The sequence below is a fragment of the Stegostoma tigrinum genome, chromosome 1, assembly GCF_030684315.1.
Source record: "Stegostoma tigrinum isolate sSteTig4 chromosome 1, sSteTig4.hap1, whole genome shotgun sequence".
Taxonomy (NCBI): domain Eukaryota; kingdom Metazoa; phylum Chordata; class Chondrichthyes; order Orectolobiformes; family Stegostomatidae; genus Stegostoma; species Stegostoma tigrinum.
Window position 1 is genome coordinate 29,760,822 of NC_081354.1, and position 24,280 is coordinate 29,785,101.

At 42.0% G+C, this 24,280-nt stretch overlaps 1 protein-coding gene across 7 annotated transcripts in view; it reads right to left on the reverse strand.

The window, feature by feature from the left end:
* The window catches only part of abhd18 (abhydrolase domain containing 18), a 98,222-nt gene extending 76,417 nt beyond the window's left edge, over window positions 1-21,805 (reverse strand). For 2 of the 7 annotated variants that reach the window (XM_059643657.1, XM_059643519.1), the window contains exons 1-4: window positions 21,370-21,805; window positions 7,491-7,593; window positions 1,692-1,812; window positions 308-392 (exon numbers count right to left, since the gene is read on the reverse strand). In XM_059643657.1, coding sequence (XP_059499640.1) covers window positions 308-392; window positions 1,692-1,783 — 177 coding nt within the window. In that variant the 5' untranslated portion in view covers window positions 1,784-1,812; window positions 7,491-7,593; window positions 21,370-21,805. The remainder of the gene's footprint in view (window positions 1-307; window positions 393-1,691; window positions 1,813-7,490; window positions 7,594-21,369) is intronic. The other 5 variants (XM_059643581.1, XM_059643550.1, XM_059643644.1 and 2 more) reach the window with 5 other exon arrangements.
* Window positions 21,806-24,280: the final 2,475 nt, after the last annotated feature.

A 24,280-nucleotide genomic window follows, 5' to 3' on the forward strand; every position in this document is an offset into this window, starting at 1 on the left:
AAACACAAAGGAAAACAGATATTGCTGGAAAGGCTCAGCAGGTCTGGCAGCATCTGTGGCTAGAAATCAATTAACATTTCGGGTCAAGTGACCCTTCCTGAGAACAGTGAACATAACCTCTGATTTCTCTCCGCAGATGCCGCCAGACCTGCTGAGTTTTCCAGCAATTTCTGTTTTTGTTTATGATTTAGAGCATCTGCAGTTTTTCAGTTTTTTATTTGAATTATGTTTTATCCCCTCCAACAGCGTAATTTAAAAGAAAAGTAGCACAGTTCTACGAAAGGCTGTTTTGTTGCTCATGACTTACCTTGTCAATGAATACGGGGTAGTCTTTAGGGACCAACTGTTGACATTTTTCTCGATTTCCTATTGTTTTCCTAAATTCAAACAACCTAAAATTTTAAAAACACAGTTACAATATTTTTAAAACTATCCAATTAAATACAAGTCCAATGTCAACCAGAGGTACAACAACTGGCATCCAAAGGAATACAGAAAAGCTTTTTGGTGTTTATTTCCAACTGCAATTTTTGAAATTTAATTGTTGATTCGATCAACTACAAATAGCACCAAAATACAATGTTGGCTTAATAATTTAAAAGTCATTAAAAGTCGAAGAATAAATCCTAAAGCAGTTTAATTATTTGACCAAGATATTTACAGCAATTTAAGCAAGCATATGATGCCAGCACATCAGAATATCGAACAGCCTTTCATTCAAACTACATTCTACTGAACTCTTGACTTCAGTTACTTCACCTGAGAGGCATTAGCAGGCACAATAAATTTTTCATCTAAGTTTGTTTTCCATGACTGTTTCCTGTCTTCCAACACACACACACACACACACACAGAATGAGGTTCGTTGCCGCACTGTTTGAAACCTTCAACTTCCTCTTTCTATGCAAGTCACTGTAGCAGTTTCACAGCAAGAATCCCTGGAACAGCTGCAGAATTATTCAAGATGGAAAAGACTGAAGCAAGAGAAAGCTGAGCATGCTTCATACGTATACAGAGGTTGATGCTTGGAACTTAGAAAATAGTACATTCCACGCCATGCCACATTTGAACAACTGCAGAGGATGCACAACAGGAGAGAATAGCAAAGTCATGCAAGACACAGGGAGAACAAATAAATGTACAACCCTTGACCTTGTAGTATCCACTCCAAAATTCCAACATCAGATAAAAAAAAATTTCACATACCTCATGCATTAGAAAGAATGTAGCAGTGTATACGCTACATCCTATTGATTAATGTCATTCAATTTGGATTTTCATGAGTCATTAGGCCAGCTCATTCATCAGGTAACGAATTATATTTCCTCTGCTTATATGGAAACTTTAAAAGTTACAGTAAATTTTGTTTCTGTTTTTCCCTAACACCTCTGCAGCAAATTCCACCTCTACCTCTATCATACTTTAGTCAAAACAAGCAGGCAGTCCGAGAAGGAAAGTTTATTTACAGACACAATTAAGTTTTGTGGCAGCTAAATAACAAAGTGCTTCAACCTACTGAAAAGGATATAATCGTTTTCCCTAATCACAAGAACAAACTTTGAACATGAATACATGGGCTGGCTTCATAATCAGTCTCTAAAAGGACTACTGGATGACAAATAACACTTCAACAGTGCAATTCTAAAATCACGTAAAGTCAAATGTCACAGAACAGTTTATTCATACAAGACCTTCTGAGATCATCCGGCTTTCCCCATCCTTGAATGAAAAGTTTTGAAAGGAGGAATCGTCTGTACAGAACGTCCAATTTACTGACACCCATTCGAAGAAGCAATTACTCTAATACTGCATCTAATTGAGAAAAATGGATGACATTCTTTTTAAGTTTTATAGCCATAGAAGAACATTATACAATAGTTACATAGCAAAAATGATTTAAGATTACATGAGAAAACTTCATTCATCTAATCTAGCTCTTCGACAGACCATGCACAGAAGTCAAGTAAGTATCTCAACACTTGATAAATTATTTGTATCTTCTGATAGACCACCACAATTAATACTGGTCAAAATATTGCAAAAACACTGAACTTCCAAAGGAAATATAGAAATTCTGAGCAACTATCATTACAATGGGCAATGAGAATCAGCTATCTCAGCCTACACTGGAACATAGGAGAATGAGGGGTGACCTTATTGTGGTGTATAAAATCATGAGGGGCATAGATAGGATGAATGCATATAGTCCTTTTACCAGGGATGGAGAATTGAAGACAAGAGGGCATAGGTTTAAGGCAAGAGGAGAAAGATTGAAGAAGGACCTGGCAGGCAACTTCTTCATTGAGAGAGTGGTCTGTATATGGAATGGGCTGTCAGGCAAAGCGATTGAGGCAGGTATAATAGCAACATTTAAAAAACACATTTGGATAGGATGGGAAGGGTTTAGAGGGATATGGACCAAATGCGGGCAATTGGAACTAGCTAAGTGGGCACCATGGATCAGTTTGAGTTGAGGGGCCTGTTGCCATGCTATAAAACCCTGACTCGATTTAACCCTCAGCATAAAAGTAAGCTAGTTGAGCATCATGCCTATGTCAGCTTTTAAATCAGTATCCAACTTGCCCTACTCCCCGATGTAACAAAGTGTGGAGCTGGATAAACACAGCAGGCCAAGCAGCATCTCAGGAGCACAAAAGCTGACGTTTCGGGCCTAGACCCTTCATCAGAGCCTCGGATGAAGGGTCTAGGCCCGAAACGTCAGCGTTTGTGCTGATGTGATGCTGCTTGGCCTGCTGTGTTTATCCAGCTCCACACTTTGTTATCTTGGATTCTACAGCGTCTGCAGTTCCCAATATCACTTGTCCCACTCCCCTGCTCTTTTGCCGTAGCTCTGCATTTTGTTTGTTTTTCAAGCACATATTCATTTGAAATGTAAACATTGAATCTGCTTCCTCACCTCTACAGTCACTGCATTCCCAATTGTAATGAGCTACTTAAAATATTTCTTCCTTGCCTCTAGTTCTTGCAAATTACCTTAAATCTGTGTCATCTGGCTACTTAGCTAATTGCCATTAGAAATAGTGTTTTATAAAGTGTGCAATTATGGGGTTTGGGTTTGCTGGCAAGTTCATCATTTATTACACATCCTAACTGTCCAAGAAAGTAGCAGAGAGCCACATTCTTGAATACTGCAGTTTGTCTGGTGTAGATATGCCCACAATGTTGTGCTGTCGGGAGTTCCAGCATTTTGACACTAATTTTAAGAATTAAATAAAAAACAGGGAGCAGGCCAGACAAGGCTTCAAGCAAACTTTCTCATTCAATACTTCATTGCCCTAATTAATTATGCTGTACTGAGCTCTAAGACCGAACATCTTCTGCCATCTGGAGTGGAGAAAACCAGAGACTTACAAGCTTCTGAAGAAATTTCCCATCTCAGACTTAATGGTCAACTCTTTATCCTGAGGCTATCAAGCCGAGCTTTAGATGACTGCCTCTCAACATATATCAGGTCAAGCCTTCAGAATATTATATGTTTCAAGATTATTTCATATTCTTTTAAAATCCAAAGAATAAAGGCCAATTTTACTGCATCTCACCTTGCAGGTCCAATTGCTGAGAGTGACAATCAAACGAACCTTTTCTCTATCTTCCCATGGCATGTGGCTTCATTAAAGCCCTATTTAACTGTGGCAAGATTTCTTTACTTGTATACTCCAACCACCTTGCTATAAAAAGGTTAACATACCACTTGCTTTCCCAATTGTTTGCTGTGCGTGCAGGTTGTTTCCTATTAAAGCCTTCATAATTCTGAACATCTCTACTCAATTGCCAGTTATCTTTTTCTGCCCCAAGGAGAATAATTTTGGCTTCTCCAGGCTCTCAAAATATACCCTCACCAGCGAATTACCTACAAAGTTTTAATTTATTCTCACATTCAGTTAAAATTACCAGGCATATTAGCCATGCAGTACTACCATAATTTTGTGACAAAACAATCACAATGCACAGCATCACATCACGTGAAATTGCTATACATTGCTAATCGTCAAATTAGTTGTGACACAGTGAACTTACTGTAGTCACTTTAAATGTACAACTTGCAATACATAACAATTACTAGAAAGTTTTGGGAAATACAGGAATGCCAAAATACTTTTCAATAAGAACTCAAATATTAACAAAAGGAGAAGACATATTCTGGAATTTCTGGAAAACTATGCAAATAAATAAGATCAGAAAGATATGGTCTACCAATCTTAAACATGTTATTTTTAAACTCAACCTGTGAAAGATTAGTCACTTGGACCTTTTGCTTTTGACATGAACATTTAGTCTCACTGTCAAATTGAAATTGTTGTTTAAAGTACCATGGACATTCAATAAAGAAATTAATCTTATTTGCAAACTTTTTTTATTCACTTGTGGGATTTGTACATCGCTGGCTGGGCATTTGTTACACATCCCAAGATGCCCTTCAAAGCTGCTTTCTTGAAACACTGAAGTTCAAATGCTGTAGGCAGACCCACAATTCAGTGAGGGAGGGAATGTCAGGATTTGATCCAACAACACTAAAGGAACAGCAAACCAGTTTTAAGTCAGAAAGAGGGGTGACATGGAGGGGAACTGGCAGGTGGTGGTGTTTCCATGCATCTGCTGCCCTCGTCCTTCTAGATGGAAGTGGTCATGGGTTTGGAAGGTACTGTAAAGCTCTTTGGAGAATTTCTGTGGTGCATCTTGCAGATGGACCACACTACTGCCAATGAGCATTGGTGGTTCAGACAGTGAATGTTTACAGATGTGGTATCAATCAAGTGGGCTGATTTGTTCTGGATAGTCAAGCTTCTTGCTTCGATGGAGCTGTACTCATCCAGGCAAGCATGCAGTATTTCATCACACTTACGAATTTGCCTTATGGATGGTGGACAGGCTTTGGGTTGTCAGTAGCAGTATCCAATACTCTCATAAAAGAAATAAATAAAGCATCACATACTTACAGGAAATCAATAAAATCAAAGTATAACAAAATGGGGATGTGTAAAATCTGAAACAAAACTAGAAATTGCTGGAGAAACTCAGCAAGTCTGGCAGCATTTCAGAAAAAAAGCAGACTAAACTCAGAACTGAGGGTCACTGTATTTGAAGTGTTCGCACTGCTTTCTCTCCACAGCTGCTGTCGGACGTGGTGAGTTTCTCCAGCAATTTCTGTTTCGTTTCAATAAAGTGACACAAACTTAAGCAATAAAATCATATTAAAACGATAACAATATTTGAAAAAAATTGCCAAGCACAGACATGATCAACAGCAAGGGCTACGTTCTATACCTGGCTAATGATGGCTGACTTTGTTATGACAGCAAGCGGACTACCAACATCAACACACTATACAATCCAGGCAATATCAGATCATAAAACACAGGTGCAGAAAATGACCATTTGACCCATCAAATCTGCTTTTATTCAATGGGATCATGGCTGATCTGACAATCTGCAACTCCACTTCCTGCCTTTTACCATAATCCTTGATTCCTTCACTGATTAAAAATCTGTCTATTCCCATTCTTGAATATTTTTAACCAAACAGACTCGACAGCCTCCTGAAGTAAAGAATTCCACGAATTCATTACAATCAGAAAATGTTCTCCTCACCATGGTCTAAAATGGGTAACCCCTTACTCTGAGATTATGACCTCTGATATTAGACTCCTCAGAAGGAGAAATAACCTCTCAGCACCTAACGTGGCAAACTTCCCAAGGATCTGACATGATTCAATAAGGTCACCTCTCATTCCTCTGAACTCCGCTGAGTACAATCCCAATCTATTCAACCTCTCCTCATAAGACTGGGATCAATCAAGTGAATCTTAACTGACTACCTTATTTAGGTAAGGGGGCCAAAACTGCTCAGTATTCCAGGTGTGGTCTAACCAACGCCTTTTCTAGTTTTAGCAAGACTTCCCTCTGTTTATACTTCACTCCCCTTGAATTAAAGCTTAATATTCCATTTGCCTTCCTATTACCGGACAGAATTTATATACTTTATTTTATGATTCATGCACAAGGACTCTCAAATCCCTCTATCCTGTAGTTTTCTGCAGTCATTCTCAATTTAAATAATATTCAAGTCCATTATCTCACATTTTCCCACACCATATTCTATGTGATGAGAATATCTTCTCATTCACATAACCTGCCTATATCCCTCTGGAGACTCTGTGTTCATCCTCACAACTTGTTTTCCCATCTATTTTTATCCCACCCACAAACCTGGTGACTATACATTCACTTCCATCATCAACGTCACTAATATATATTCAAAATTATTATGGCCCCAGCACTGATTCCTGAGACACTCCACTAGATACAGGTTGGCATCCAGAAAATGCATCCCTCAACCCCGCTGTTCCCAGCTCTCTATGGGATTCCTAACAGGCCGTGTATGTAGTACCTTACTGAGAGCCATCTCGAAATCCAAATACATTGCATTTACTGGTTCCCCCATATCCATTCTGCTTGCAATCTCCTGAAAAGAATTCTAATAAATTTGTCATGCATAATTTTTGCTTCATGAAGCGAGGCTGAGTATCCATGCTTGTATATACTCTGCTTTTACATTCTCTATAATATAGTAGCATTTTCCCAATGTTAAGTTAACCTATGCTTTCAGAAGAATTTCCCTGTTCTTAAACTTTATGCCTCAGCTAATAAAGGCAAGGGTACTAGTTTTGAAAAATCCTTAGATTTGGGAAATTTGGGATTGGAAAATTGCTGATGTGACAATCTTGCTCAAGAAGGGAGATTTGGGAGTGGTAAACCTCAAACTGATAAAACTATATAACATGTTGGTTACATTTTGTTGTCATTAATAAATTAATTATCCAATCATGGTCAAAATACAGTTTTACGGAAAAGTACTATGATAAGGACTTAGGGCAAGCATACATCACAATATGATTTAAATAAGCACTGCAGCCTCATAGCGCCAGGGACTCGGGTTCGAGTCTGGCCTCGGGCGACTGTCCGTGTGGAGTTTGCACATTCTCCCTGTGTCTGCATGGGTTTCCTCCGGTTTCCTCCCACAGTCCAAAGATGTGCAGTCTAGGTGGATTGGCCATGCTAAATTGCCCATAGTGTTCAGGGGTGTGTGGGCTAGAGGGGGATGGGTCTGGGTGGGATGCTCCAAGGGGGTGGTGTGGACTTGTTGGGCCGAAGGGCCTGTTTCCACACTGTAGGGAATCTAATCTAAACCGAAGAAAAGTTCTCCATTCCATGTGAGTGCTTCTCCAGCTACCTACAAAATGTGTCTACCCTGGAGGCTTTCCAGCCAGCTCAAATGATCACTTACCCTAGATCAAGCATCTATAACACAACACCACTGATGATCCTCAGACACCAATGTAACTCAGCAGAGGTCCATGTCAGAGGTCCAGTCTACAATTCTATTCGAAATTCTTCTCAGACATGCCCACCATCACAAGTTCCCTACCCAATTCTAATCCCAATCTCTTTGTTTACTCATTTTCTCCTACCAGCCTACAGCCGTGTCGCCAGCATTATTTCCTCTTTCAACCAGCTATGTTGTAGCATATCTTTGGCAGCTGTTCAACGAATGCAGGGTTGCATCCCATCTCCCTGTGTGGAAGAAGAGTCAAATATTAAATACATAATTAATAAAGCATAGATGAAAGGCAGGAGATAGAGAATCAGATAACTGCAACATGTCAAATACATATCTTATTCTTCTATCAAAGCTATCATATTCAGTTCTCTCAAATGGACCCCAAAACTCTGAAGTATAAACTGAAGTGTACTAATTCACTTTTTAATCCATTCACAGGATTTAAAAACAGACTTGAGAGTGAAAATATTTAACTTTTCTTTATGGTACCTCATATGAAAACATTTTAAATAATATGGCTTTTGAAAAATTTCAGACCACTGTCAATCTCTCATAGAAAGTATGATACAGGCAGAGCTAAATGATCTCACAATTAATGCATTTAAGTTCCACAGTTCTGCCATATCCACTTGTGAACGGTGGACGATGACTAAACAAGCAGAAAGAGGCTGCTGCTTCAGGAATGACCCCGTTCTCAATTGTTTTTTTGTGGGTGGTGTCCAGCTCTTGGGTAAAAAACGAAAAGCCTTAAGCATTTTCTTCTATCTTTAACCAACATTGCCAGATAAATCATCTATCTCCACTGCCTCCCGAGGTCCAGATCACAGAAGGCAGTTTTCAACTAATTTGATCCAATTTGTGATATCAAGAATAGCAGATGAATCGGAAAATGCTTAGGATCATCTAAACGTTGAAGCAGAACAAGTCCAATCAAGCCAAACACCACACTGTCAACCTATTCTGAATCAAAGTGAAGGAGGAGGTTGCTAACAATGCCAAGAAGCAATACCTGCTTACTGCTGTTGCTTAGCTTTGTCACATCATTTAGCTCTGGGCCTCATGTCAACTTTGGTGCAAACATGGACAAAAATAGCTGAATTCCAGAAATGAGGCGAGAATGACTGCATTTGATTTCAAGGTCGCATTTGTTGCCTGGCATGAATTCCCCATTATAAATACCTTGCAAGGGTAATCACTACAAAAATCTGAACACAAGCAGGCACTTCAATACTGCGGCTACGACTGCAGATAAGTAGTGGGAAGTTTAATTACTGACTCCTCAAACCTGCCCACCATCCACAAGGTAGATCTTAGACTGCAATGGAAGTTTTCAGTCACCTGAATCAGCATAGCTCCAACAAAAAGCATAAAAACAAGCAGCTTAGAGCAGCCCACATTTTGGCACCAAATCCATCACCTACAATGCTCACACCCTTCACCCCCAGTCCAACATGTCTGCTATGTGTATCATTTGCAAGAGTCACATAGTAACTCCAAATATGCAGCCTCTACCATCAAGGGCAGCAAATGTGTCGAAGCATAATCACCTGCATATTTTCTATAGAAACAATATTCTATCCTTACATGAAAATGATTCGTCATTCCTTCATTGCTGCTGGGTCAAAATTCTGGAACTCTCTACATAACAGATGGTAGCAGTTCAGAGAATAGCTTACCAGCGTATGTGTGTCGACAATCAAGGAAAGGCAATAAAATTCTGACCTTGACAGCAACATCGTATGTCAAACTAAAAGTGACAATGTAGCCTTTCTTTAGTTGTATCAAGACTAGATTACATGTTCCAAGAATGACAGTAGTGCCGTTTGAATCGAAGAAAATTGTCAGTTGAGTACTGATGGCACCAGAATATAATAAGAATTTATATATTATGCAAAAAGTATCAAATAAATATTAATTCACTTTGCCATCTGAATTTAAGAGTTTTTCTCTATAATCCTCCACATTTTGTATCTCTGCTGTTGACATCTCATTCAATATGACCCAATTCAACACAAATAATTTACAAACTTACTACTACAAACCAGTTTTAAGGAAGGCTTTAGACAATAAGTCTGAGATCCAAAGTCTCAAATTCTTACCACCACCTGAATATGCCTGGGGGTTTTCTTCTTTGTTCATTCCACTTACTTACGTAAATGGTTTCCTTTGATAATACATCTTAGAAGAACAAATTCAGGAATGCACAATGATGCCCATTCTTTCTAAACACTTTTCCAGCATTACTAACACTCTGAGCTTTTGAATCTTTACCTCAAGATACTTTCCTTATGTAAGGCAGAATTAGATAATTTCCTTGTCTAACAAGAATCTAAAAGGTGATGAGGAAAAGTGAAATTTGAAGCAAACATATCAACCATGATTGTACTGAGGGTGGAGCCGGCTTGGGGTGGGGTGTCGAATGAGCCACCCCTACTCCTAATTTGTATGTTCAGCACAAAGACTATGTTTAAGAAAGCACTTGCTCCTCAAACTGCAGTGGATTTTTCAATGCTCAGTATCTAGATAGTTGTAACAATTCAAGAGTTAAAAGGAATCCTTGTAAATATATTTGGTGTACTTGGTATATCACAGGTCTATTCATGAATCTTGGATCTCAAAAAGTAACTCAGTAAGTGATATTTGGTTCACAGTATAAATCACACAAGGAAATTTGTTAGTGATGGTAAAAACTATGTGAAACAAAGTGAAGAATTACATTTATTGACAGAACCCAATTTTCCTACTTTGAATTTAAAATATACAAAGTTCTGTCCTTAGCATTAAAGCTGTTAGCAAAATTAGACTGGAAGATTACTAAGCTCTCGCAATGACTACTCGATCAATTGAAGCAATATGCAATATTTTTGTTACCACATTTGGCTCACTAGGTACATCAAGAGAAAAATGCAATAGCAATAAGGCCATTAATAGATTACAAAATCAGAGACAACAAGATAGAGAAAATATTAAATCATGTCTTTACTGCAGTAATTACCCAGGAAGCAAATCAGGTGGACATGACGTTGGAAGATGATCTTAGGAATGACATAAGCATATGTACAACAGAAATGAATCAATTTAAAATAAATAAATCAAATGCAAGAAAAGAAAAATCCTTATCTGGTCATATTCTGTCAGTGCATTTTAAAATAAACAGTACTTTCACTATCTCCTGCAGATTATGTACTGTTAATCATTCATTAGAAAAAGGTGTAACGCTAGAGGACAGGTAGATAGCTAAATTTATATCTATACGCCTTAAATAGAGATAATGTCCTGGAACTACAGGCCATTCAGCTCAACAATCTTGTGGAAACTACATGGGAATTCCTATTGGAAAAGTTTAAAAAAAAAGGAAAAAGTCCTATTTGTCCAAACACACTGAATGCTTTAAGAATAGTTAACAGTGAGAAAAATAGGGCAAATACTATTTATGTAACTTATCTAGATTTCAATAACACATTCAGTAAGGTGCCACATAGTAAGAAGCAAGACTTGAGCTTGCAGAACCACAATAAAAGTAGAAGAATAGTTAGATATAGACCAGAAGTGGGGGTAAAGGGTAATTACTTAGAGTGACAGAAGATTAAAGCTACAAAGTACATTAAACGCTTGCAAGGATCAGTATTGGTACCACTGTTGTTCACAAATTTTATAACAAGATAAAACTTAATAAAAAACACAAGTTTTAAATTTGTGGATGGCATCAAATTGGGGAAGAATCATCAACATCAAAGTCAACTTCAATATATGACAAAATTATGTTGATACACTTGTAGATTAGGCAAATAATTGGCAAATTAATTTCAAAACAGGCAACTATGAAGTATCACACTCTTAAAAAGAACAGTACGTCTTAGATTATAAAATGTGAGGCTGGATGAACACAGCAGGCCAAGCAGCATCTCAGGAGCACAAAAGCTGACGTTTCGGGCCTAGACCTTTCAGAGAGGGGGATGGGGAGTGGGTTCTGGAATAAATAGGGAGAGAGGGGGAGGCGGACCGAAGATGGAGAGAAACGAAGATAGGTGGACAGAGTATAGGTGGGGAGGTAGGGTGGGGATAGGTCAGTCCAGGGAAGACGGACAGGTCAAGGAGGTGGGATGAGGTTAGTAGGTAGATGGGGGTGCGGCTTGGGGTGGGAGGAAGGGATGGGTGAGAGGAAGAACAGGTTAGGGAGGCAGAGACAGGTTGGACTGGTTTTGGGATGCAGTGGGTGGAGGGGAGGAGCTGGGCTGGTTGTGTGGTGCAGTGGGGTGGGGGAGACGAACTGGGCTGGTTTAGGGATGCGGTGGGGGAAGGGGAGATTTTGAAACTGGTGAAGTCCACATTGATACCATTGGGCTGCAGGGTTCCCAGGCAGAATATGAGTTGCTGTTCCTGCAACCTTCGGGTGGCATCATTGTGGCACTGCAGGAGGACCATGATAGACATGTCATCTAAAGAATGGGAGGGGGAGTGGAAATGGTTTGCGACTGGGAGGTGCAGTTGTCTGTTGCAAACTGAGCGGAGGTGTTCTGCAAAGCGGTCTCCAAGCCTCCGCTTGGTTTCCCCAATGTAGAGGAAGCCACACCGGGTACAGTGGATGCAGTATACCACATTGGCAGATGTGCAGGTGAACCTCTGCTTAATGTGGAATGTCATCTTGGGGCCTGGGATAGGGGTGAGGGAGGAGGTGTGGGGGCAAGTGTAGCATTTTCTGCGGTTGCAGGGGAAGGTGCCGGGTGTGGTGGGGTTGGAGGGCAGTGCGGAGCGAACAAGGGAGTCACGGAGAGAGTGGTCTCTCCGGAAAGCAGACAGGGGTGGGGATGGAAAAATGTCTTGGGTGGTGGGGTCGGATTGTAGATGGCAGAAGTGTCGGAGGATGATGCGTTGTATCCGGAGGGTGGTGGGGTGGTGTGTGAGAACGAGGGGGATCCTCTTTTGGCGGTTGTGGCGGGGGCGGGGTGTGAGGGATGTGTTGTGGGAAATACGGGAGACGCGGTCAAGGGCGTTCTCGATCACTTCCTGTCCCGCAGGCCCGACCAGTCCCCCTCCACCGACACCCTCATCCACCTAGCTGAACTCGTCCTCACCCTCAACAACTTCTCTTTTGACTCCTCCCACTTCCTACAGACTGAGGGGGTGGCCATGGGCACCCGCATGGGCCCCAGCTATGCCTGCCTCTTTGTAGGTTACGTGGAATAGTCCCTCTACCGCACCTACACAGGCCCCAAACCCCACCTCTTCCTCCGGTACATTGATGACTGTATCGGCGCCGCCTCTTGCTCCCCACAGGAGCTCGAACAGTTCATCCACTTCACCAACACCTTCCACCCCAACCTTCAGTTCACTTGGGCCATCTCCAGCACATCCCTCACCTTCCTGGACCTCTCAGTCTCCATCTCAGGCAACCAGCTTGTAACTGATGTCCATTTCAAGCCCACCGACTCCCACAGCTACCTAGAATACACCTCCTCCCACCCACCCTCCAGCAAAAATTCCATCCCCTATTCCCAATTCCTCCGCCTCATCTGCTCCCACGATAAGACATTCCACTCCCGCACATCCCAGATGTCCAAGTTCTTCAAGGACCACAACTTTCCCCCCACAGTGATCGAGAACACCCTTGACCGCGTCTCCCGTATTTCCCGCAACATAACCCTCACACCCCACCCCCGCCACAACCGCCAAAAGAGGATCCCCCTCGTTCTCACACACCACCCCACCAACCTCCGGATACAACGCACCATCCTCCGACACTTCCGCCATCTACAATCCGACCACACCACCCAAGACATTTTTCCATCCCCACCCCTGTCTGCTTTCCGGAGAGACCACTCTCTCCGTGACTCCCTTGTTTGTTCCACACTGCCCTCCAACCCCACCACACCTGGCACCTTCCCCTGCAACCGCAGGAAATGCTACACTTGTCCCCACACCTCCTCCCTCAGCCCTATCCCAGGCCCCAAGATGACATTCCACATTAAGCAGAGGTTCACCTGCACATCTGCCAATGTGGTATACTGCATCCACTGTACCCGGTGTGGCTTCCTCTACATTGGGGAAACCAAGCGGAGGCTTGGGGACCGCTTTGCAGAACACCTCCGCTCAGTTTGCAACAGACAACTGCACCTCCCAGTCGCAAACCATTTCCACTCCCCCTCCCATTCTTTAGATGACATGTCCATCATGGGCCTCCTGCAGTGCCACAATGATGCCACCCGAAGGTTGCAGGAACAGCAACTCATATTCTGCCTGGGAACCCTGCAGCCTAATGGTATCAATGTGGGCTTCACCAGTTTCAAAATCTCCCCTTCCCCCACCGCATTCCTAAACCAGCCCAGTTCGTCCCCCCCACCCCACTGCACCACGCAACCAGCCCAGCTCCTCCCCTCCACCCACTGCATCCCAAAACCAGTCCAACCTGTCTCTGCCTCCCTAACCTGTTCTTCCTCTCACCCATCCCTTCCTCCCACCCCAAGCCGCACCCCCATCTACCTACTAACCTCATCCCACCTCCTTGACCTGTCCGTCTTCCCTGGACTGACCTATCCCCACCCTACCTCCCCACCTATACTCTCTCCATCTTCGGTCCGCCTCCCCCTCTCTCCCTATATTCCAGAACCCACTCCCCATCCCCCTCTCTGATGAAGGGTCTAGGCCCGAAACGTCAGCTTTTGTGCTCCTGAGATGCTGCTTGGCCTGCTGTGTTCATCCAGCCTCACATTTTATTATCTTGGATTCTCCAGCATCTGCAGTTCCCATTATCTCCAGTACCTCTTAGATTACTGGTTTTTCCTAAACCAGGAGCAAATAATCTGGGAGTATGAACACACAATTACAAAGTAGCAAGTCAACTTAATAAGGTTGTAAAAGAGCAAACAAAGCAAAAACAGCACTAAAGTTTATTTAGTGGGGCAGAACTCTAAAGTAGAGAAGTTATCCTAAGTGCATATTTTAAACATTCACTCTCTGGCATCATTGCACGGTGGCAGGCGTGTTCAATCTGCAAGATGCACAACACCAACTCACCAAGGCTCCTTTCACAGCACTTTCCAAAACTATGACCTCTACCATCTAAAAGGAAAAAGCAGGAGGTGAATAGGAGCACAATCAGCAAGTTCCACTTCACCATCCTGACTTGGCACAATTATCACAATTCTTCACTGTTGCTGGATCAAAGTCCTGAAACTCTGTTCCCAACTGCAATGTGGACTACACCCTGCCCTAACTGCAATTTGTGAAGACAGCTTTTGATGTTCTCAAGGGCAATTTGGGATGGGGTATAAATGCTGGCCTAGCCAGTGACATCTACATCCTATTATTAAATGCAAATAAAATCTGTTCTTCAGTAAACTATTCTGACTGAAATATTACAAAGATACTGGAGAGAAGGAGAAACGCAAGTTTATATCCAAAGGAGAAAATGAACAGCCAAAATTCATGCCAGCAAGAAAAGAACTTACCAGATCTTTTCATTTACTAATACAAGCAATCAAAAAGCTACAATGGCTATGGATTTAATAACAGCTAAAACAATCTAATGTTGCAACAGTCCTTTGAAATAAGATGCAACGATAAAGAATAACGTAATTCAAGCAATTTACTTATTTATACCTGCAAACATAATACCATCTGTTTCTTGAATACGAAGATATGTTATTTTCTTTGAATTAATTTGGTTTCAATCAGAAAGACCCAAAAATAACCATGATAAAACTCATCACTTCCTGACGCAACGAGTGAAATTTCTAAAAATGCTAAATTTTATGAGCTAAAACTCGATCTCAGTGATATCATAGCTACCATTTCAGTTCTCAGTCACCTCTCTGCACCTCTAGCAAAACACTCCCGATGGAGTTTCAAGATACACAAATTATCACACCATTCAACAATTCAATCACCTCCAGTACATTTAAGTCAGATCTAGTCACAAAAGCCATCAGTCTCCAACTATTATCATTCTTACAGCTGCCAAAACTTCAGTTTCTGTATTTCAGACAGAAGTTTAATTTCTCCCACATTCTCATCATCATCTCATCTCCAGCAGCCAAAGTAATCCAATTCAGAACTTATATGCTCAGCCATATCAATTCCAGCACTCAACTTTTATTTCTACATCCCTGTTCCAAATAAAATTATTTAAAATCCTCGTCCTCCCCTTCAGATTCCTTCACAACCTTATTCTGATCCTTTTTAAATTATCCCCAGCCCCACAGACATCAGGTTACTCGCTCAAGTAAAAAAATTCAGAGTCTCTTGTCAGGCAAGGCTATGGAAAAGCCAAATAGTTCATGCTTCAGATAAATTCCAGCAATAGATTTTATAACTTAGAACATTAATTTAACTTTTCCTAATGATGTTACCTTACTTGCTATATCTTTCCAGTATTGTTCTGTTGTTTCAAATTTTCAGCAACTACAGCTTTTTCTTTTAAACCAAATTACTTGTTGTTTGTTACCTCTTCATCTCAACCACAGCATTCCCCATGTATTTACACTCAACCATCTTCACTTTTTAAAGCTTCCTTAAGTCTTTGGATGTGACAAGTAATTTCGTTCAATTTTTCTCTTCTTTCTTTATCTCCACACTTGGTATCAATCTCTCTTCTCCACTGTTGGTCACTCAGGATGCTGCAGAGATGCAAACTGATATCAAACAATGTGTACCAAACATATTCTCACATTAGAAATGTAGTTAGGAGACAATCTGAAAATGTTCAAAATGGTAGGGCCAGTTTGTGTTTAATTTTTTTTCTATTCATTTTTGTGAGATATGGGCATCACTGACTGGGCCAGAATTTCTTGCCCATCCATAGGTGCCCATGAGAAGATGGCGGCGAGCTGCCTTCTTGAACTGCTGCAGTCCACTTGCTGTGGGTTGACCCACAATGCCATTAGGGAGGGAATTCTAGGAATTTGACCCAGGGACAGTGAACTAACGGCGATATATTTCCAAGTCAGAATGGTGAGTGGCTTGGAGGGGAACTCGTGGTTGGTAGCGTTCCCAAACATCTGCTGCCCTTGTCCTTCTAGGTGGAAGTGGTCGTGCATTTGGAAGATGCTGTATGAGGGTCTCTGATGAATTTCTGCAGTGCATCTTGTGGATAGTACGTGCTGCTGCTACTGAGCAGCGGTGGCTGAGGGAGTGGATGCTTGTGGATGTAGTGCCAATAAAGCAGGCTACTTTTTCCTGGATGGTGCCAAGCAGAGTGCTGTTGAGCTGCACATATCTAGGCAAGCAGGGAGTAGTCCATAACACTCCTGACTTGTGCCTTGTGGATGGTCAACAGTCTTTGAGTCAGGAGGTGAGTTACTCGCCACAGTATTCCTAGCTTCTGATCTGCTGTCGTAGCCACTGCGTTTGTGTGGTGAGTCCAGTTGAGTTTCTGGTAAATGATAGCCCCAGGATGTTGATAGCAGGGGATTCAGTGATGGTAACACCATTGAATATCAAGGGGTGGTGGTTAGATTGTCTCTTATTGGGGATGGTCACAGCCTGGCATTTGTGTGGCACAAATGTCATTCCCCACTTGTCAGCCAAAGCCTGGATATTGTCCAGACCTTGCTGCATTTGAACATGGGCTGCTTCAGTATCTGAGGAGTCATGAATAGTGCTGAACATTGGCAAATATTCCGACTTATGACATGGTAATGGATGGAAGGTCATTAATGAGGCAGCTGAGGATGGGTGGGCAAAGGACACTACCTCAAGGAACTGCTGCAGAGATGTCTTAGAGCTGAGATGATTGACCTCCAACAAGCACGACCATCTTCTGATACCCACTGATTCCATTTTGCCAGGGTTTCTTGATGCCAAATTCAGTTAAATGCAGGCTTGATTTCAACCACTGTCATTCTCACCTCACCTCTGGAATTTGGCTGTTCTGTCCATGTTTGAACCAAGGCTGTGAGGTGGTCAGGAGCTGAGTGGTCCTGGTAGAGCCCAAACTGGTTATTGCTGCTTGATAACACTGTTGATGGCACCTTCCATCACTTTATTGATGATTGAGAGTAGACTGATGTGGCGGTAACTGGCTGCTTTAGATTCATCCTGCTTTTAATGCACAGGACACACTTGAGCAATTTTCCACATTGCCAGGTAGATACCAGTGTTTGTAATTGTACTGGAACAGCTTGGCCAGGGGACAGCGAGTTCTGAAGCAGAAATCTTCAGTACTATTGCTGGAATCTTGTCAGGGCCTGTAGCCTTTGCATCAGCCTTTACACATGAAGATTCATGTAGCCTGTAGCCTTTACACATGAAGATTCATAGAATACTTCAGCTCTTTAAAGTATTGGCAAATATCCGTAGCTCAGGATATGGACAAATTGTTGATTTGCTCACCGAGCTGGCTTGTTTTTGTTCAGATGTTGTCACCATGCTAGGTAACATCATCAGTGGAACCTCTGATGAAGCGATATTACTCTACTCTGCTTGGAATTTATACTGTCTGGTCAGTTATGGTGAGTATTGTCATTTCCTGTTTTGAGCTGTATGGGTTTATATCTGGGTCCAATTCTATATATGTTTGTTGATTTAAGGATGGGTGGAGAACCAAGCCTCTAGGAATTCCCGTGCATGTCTATGTTTGGCTTGGGCTACTGTGGTTACTTTGTCGCAGTCAAACTGATGGCCGTCATTGTCTGAAAGTACAGATATTAAGGAGAGTTCATCATGCCGTTTTGCTGGTAGCTGATGTTTGTGTATTCTACGTAGCCGTCAGAATACACGAACATCAGCTAGTGGCAAAACAGAGTAGAAATACATCGCTTCATCGGAAGCTCCGCTGATAATGTCACCTAGCATGGTGACGAAATGTCTGAACAAAAACAAGCCAGCTCTGCGAGCAAGTCAACAACCTTATACTTCAGCTTTGAAGAAAGCCATTTAGCCTACCATGTCTAATATTTTAAATAGAATTGCCAAATTAAGGTTGGTAGACCATACAGGAAGTTGTAACAGAAAAATCAAAATTTTAAGAGTAATTTATCAATTTAAATAAAATATCATTTTAAGGGATGACAAAGCATGCCAGGCCCTGCAACACCCAGTGATCATATGAGGGCTGAAGAATATCAGTGAACACCATATGGTCCTTCTCCGAGGACACACGGATGTAGCTTTAACCACAGAGTGAGGAAGACCAATGCACCTCCTACAGTAAATCTTGTGCCCTCAACCTATCAGGCACAAGAGCATGCCCGCAAGGAGATTCTCTGTCTTGCCACTTCATTCCATACTAGGTATTCAAAGATCAGAAGCTCAGGGATGAAGTGCAACCAGAAATTTAAAAGCATCCTCTTAATATTACGTAGAAAAAAGCCCCAAATAGTAGATGCTGGGCTCTTTCACATAAATCTAGTTAATCCCACTATCTCCTTTTCGCCTATATCACTACAATTTTTTTTCCTTAAAATCTTACTCCAAGTTCGGTTCAAAAGCTATTTTTGAATTCGTTCCACCACCCCCTCAGACTATTTTGCAGGATCCTCCATTTTCAGCCATGCAGCAGGATGAAAGCTAATCCACATGCCTTTTGTTCTGAGTCAAACACTGTATTGAGGGTGAAGAAGGGTCCTGACTCGAAACGTCAAATTTCTGAAGAAGGATCACAACCCAAAATGTCAACTTTCCAACTCCTCTGATGCTGCCTGGCCTGCTGTGTTCCTCCAGCTCCACACTGTGTTATCACTGCGTTGCACATTATTTGTATGCAACATAAACATACTACACACTGGAAAAAAGGTTATGCAAAGCAAAAGGAGCTTTTCAAAGCCTAATAATTCAATGTATTAAAATGTTTTATCTCACGTATCCTTAAGTTCTTTAGCCAACCACTCTAATTGCTGTCGTCTACATTTAAACTCTCCAGGCAGTGAAAATAGTTTATATCTTTTACTTTGTCCAATCCCTCTATAATTATAATGTGGAGGTGCTAGCGTTGGACTGGAGTGGACAAAGTCAGATGTCACACCACATCAGGTTATATTCCAACAGGTTTATTTTAAATCACAAGCTTTCGGAGTGCAGCCCCTTCTTCAGGTGCAGTGACTGCACCTCACTGCACCTGACAAAGGATCTGTTCTCCAAAAGCTTGTGATTTCAAATAAACCTGTTGGAATACAACCTGGTGTCATGTGACTTCTGATTTCATAATTATAAATAGTTTTGTCATATCTCTGCTTAGCTTTCACTGTTCAAAGGTGGGCAACCTGAACTCCTCCAGTTTACTGTAATCTCCTAACTTCGGTCTTAATCCATGCTAAAGCTTTCACTTTTTTTTTTCCAATGTCTGTAAACAAAATTTGACATAAAGGGAGGAATTCATCAATACAATCGGTGTCTCAGACCTCAGCTGGAGTTTCATCAAGTGATCTGCATTGACTCCCTTAGGGAATGCCTGAATTACAAGCCTATCAGGTAAGTGACCAAAAGCAGACTTTCCAAAGGAACAGGACCCCATGGGTAGAAGTCCCACCTGCAAAACAAATAAGAGTTTGGCAGGTTTTTTCCTTAATAGCTTGAACAGGAGGCAATGTCTTCAACTGATCAATAACCATGTTGCCCAGGAATGCAGAGCAACCGAGGCCTGAGTTAGGGGATGACCAAAGGGGTTTCAAGAGTTGGGGGCTGCAAAAGAGGGAAAGGAACATGGTGGAACCAAGAGAAGGGAGATGGCTCTCAGCTGGCACTATCCCACTCCTCACTGAGTCCTGCACTATGTCTTCAAATGAAGCTCCCCAGGAGACCCAAACAACCTATAAGCTTGCTTACCATGCTTCCCACATTGCTGCAGGCCCACCTACAACAGGTTTTTCACCAGTCGAAGTAGGATAATGGCCCTTAAATGGGCATTAATTGAATGTGATTACGAAGGAATCACAAAATTCCTCCCACCGTCAAGCCCACCAATGGAAAAGAACATAAAATAATACCTGTTGTTCCTATTATAATGTTTTTATATAAGTTTAATGTAATTGCATGCATTTCATACTGTTTATACAGCTCACACACATTGTCAATTGCTTCAACTTTCCCTGCCATCTCAAAGCCTTTTGCATGTACAAATACACCCAGCTACTACGGTTGCCCTCAGCCTACTGTCTGCATGGAGTTTGCACATTTGCCCTGTCTCTGCTTGGTTCTCCAGTTTCTTCCCACAATCAAAAGATATGCAAGTTTGGTGGATTGGCCATGCTAAATTGCCCATAGGGTTCAGCAATGCGTGGGTTAGCCATGGGAAATGCAGGGATCGGTAGGGGAATGGGTCTGGGTGCGATGGTCTTTGGGGGGTTGGTGATGGGCCCAATGGCCTGTTTCCACGCTGTTGGGATTCAGTGATAAATTCGTGCCACGTGCGGCAATTAAATAAATAATGAATGTGTTTGAGCGATCTTGCCTGACAGATACATGCTGACCATATCAAGAGAAAACAGCGCTCTCACAAACACTGGGCTGTACAATGTAATTTTTTGTGGCCATACTGGGTCCAGTTTTAACATCTTATCAGAAAGACAGCTCCACCTTTATAGCAGTTCCACATCATTTTTGGACTGACAATATCATCTCAGGTTATGACCTCAAGACTCCAGAATGGTCTTGAATCTACAACCCAACAACCGTGAATAACCATAACCAGACTGTTGCCATCTCAGAAAATAAAAATTTGATTAAAAATTATGAGATTTTGCTGAGGCCAATAAAAATGTTGCAAGGAAAGATTCTTCGTTATTTGAAGATGTAATTGGATTTGTAGGTTGAGATATCTAAAGTTTAACAAGGAATCCTTTTGTTCCAGTTTGAATCTTATGCATGTTTGGGCTTGTACTCGCGATTTTTTTGGAGGAACATAGTCACATAAATTATTCGTTTTGTAATCATGCACTTGTTTATATTACTCACGGACTCCGATTACCTCGGTGCTTTGCAGTTATTCTTTTGAATTTTTCTCATAAAACATAAACATAAATCCAAAAGAAGATCTTTAGAAAAATATTAACCCCTGTGCTCAACAGCATCCTTACCATTGAAAATGGTCAATCAAAAGCCTTCAACGGACCCATGAGGTTTTGAATTTTTAGAACTTCCCATCGGTTTAGTATTCGAATAAAACACAAATCAAATTACCAAAACACATTAAAATTCGACACTGTGCCTTAGGAGGCTCCACCGACTTAACTGAAAGTTTTTGACCACATCAGGAATCTCTTCCCCCGCCGTCGTTGTTTACCCTCACCGGGCTGCAGCAGGCCGGGCCGTCCAGCTGCAGATCAGTAAATTCAAGCAAGCGCCAGAGGATCAGTCTCAAGATCAGGAGAATAATAACATAAAAAGGCAGAGTAAACGTGACTGGAAGCACAGACGGCTGGACTTTAACACTCCACCAATCTTTCTCTGCTTCACTCAGGGTCGGGACAATTCCTCACCGAAACCATGGCCAGGGGTCTCGCCGCTTTGCGGCCACCGTCCAATCAGCGCGTGGAACAGACGCCGTTCATCATATCGCGAGAGCTGGATGGAAGGGGAACCAGATCGCTCAGCTGATTCATTCATTTTCATTCATTCATTCACTCACCGCGATCACGGGTCGTTGCGAGGGAGGAAGAATGCCCACACTATTTTAACTTATCTACAAGGAGATTCCAACCACACCAGTCTTGACGGTGTTCATGCATTGATTCGGCCCCTACTACTTTAGTTAGACCATAAGACGTAAGGCCATTCGGCCCATCGAGTCCACTCCGCCATTTAAATCATGGCTGATGGGCATTTCAACACCACTTCCCTGCACTCACCCAGTAGCCCTTGATTCCTTGTGAGATCAAGAATTTGTCGATCTCTGCCTTGAAGGCATCTAACGTCCCAGCCTCCACTGCACTCCGTGTCAATGAATTCCACAAGTCCACCACTCTGGCTGAAGAAATGTCTCCTCATTTCCGTTTTAAATCTACCTCCTCTAATTCTAAGGCTGTGCTCACGGGTCCTAGTCTCCCCACCTAACGGAAACAACTTCCCAGCGTCCACCCCTTCTAAGCCATACATTATCTTGTAAGTTTCTATTAGATCTCCCCTCAACCTTCTAAACTCTAATGAATACAATCCCAGGATCCTTAGCCGCTCATCGTACATTAAACCTACCATTCCAGGGATCATCCGTGTGAATCTCTGCTGGACACGCTCCAGGGCTAGTATGTCCTTCCTGAGCTGTGGGGCCCAAAATTGGACACAGTATTCTAAATGGGGCCTAACTAGAGCTTTATAAAGTCTCAGAAGCACATCACTGCTTTTATATTCCAACCCTCTTGAGATAAACGACAACATGACATTCGCTTTCTTAATCACAGACTCTACCTGAAAGTTAACTTTTAGAGAATCCTGGGCCAATACTCCCAGATCCCTTGGTACTTCTGCTTTACGAATTTCCTCACCATTTAGAAAATAGTCCATGCTTGTATTCTTTTTACCAAAGTGCAAACCTCACATTCGCTCACGTTGAATTTCATCAGCCATTCCCTGGACCACTCTCCTAAACTGTCTAAATCTTTCTGCAGCTTCCCCACCTCCTCAGTACTACCTGCCTGTCCACCTATCTTTGTATCATGGGCAAACTTTGCCAGAATGCCCCCAGTCCCTTCATCCAGATCATTAATATATAAAGTGAACAGCTGCGGCCCCAACACTGAACCCTGTGGGACACTACTCGTCACCAGTTGCCATTCCGAAAAAGAGCCTTTTATCCCAACTCTCTACCTTCTGTCAGACGGCCAATCCTCAATCCAAGCCAGTACCTCACTCGAACACCATGGACCCTCACCTTGCTCAGCAGCCTCCTGTGAGTCACCTTATCAAAGGCCTTTAGAAAGTCTAGATAGATGACATCCACTGGGTTTCCCTGGTCTAACATACTTGTTACCTCTTCAAAGAATTCTAACAGGTTTGTCAGGCACAACTTCCCCTTACTAAATCCATCCTGACTTGTTCTAATCCAACCCTGCACTTCCAGGAATTTAGAAATCTCATCCTTGACAATGGATTCTAGAATTTTACCAACAACCGAGGTTAGGCTAATCGACCTATAATTTTCCATCTTTTGTCTTGATTCTTTCTTAAACAAGGGGGTTGCAACAGCAATTTTCCAATCATCTGGGACTTTCCCAGACTCCAGTGACTTTTGAAAGATCACAACCAAAGCCTCTGCTATCTCCTCAGCCACCTGCCTCAGATCTCTAGGATGTAGGCCATAGGGGCCAGGAGATTTATCAATTTTTAGACCTTTTAGCTTTTGTAGCACTTTCTCTTTTGTAATGCCTACCATACTCAACTCTGCCCCCTGACTCTCCCTAATTGTTGGCATACTACTCATGTCTTCCACTGTGAAGACTGACGCAAAGTACTTATTAGTTCTTCAGCTTTTTCCTTATCTCCCATCACTAGCCTTCCAGCATCAATTTGGAGCGGCCCAATATCTACTTTTGCCTCTCGTTTGTTTCTTATGTATTGAAAGAAGCTTTTACTATCATTTCTAATATTACTAGCTAGCCTACCTTCATATTTGACCCTCTCCTTCCGTATTGCTCTCTTTGTTATCCTCTGTTTGTTTTTGTAGCCTTCCCAATCTTCTGATTTCCCAGTGGTCTTGGCCACTTTATAGGCTGTCTCTTTTTCTTTGATATATTTCCTGACTTCCTTTGTCAGCCATGGCTGTCTAATCCTACCCTGGATAATCTTTCTTTTCTTTGGGATGAACCTCTGTACTGTGTCCTCAATCACACCCAGAAACTCCTGCCATTGTTGCTCTACTGTCTTCCCCACTAGTCTCTGCTTCCAGTTGATTTTCATCAATTCCTCTTTCATGCCCCTGTAATTACCTTTATTTAACTGTAACACCATTACATCCGATTTTGCCTTCTCTCTTTCAAACTGCAGACTGAACTC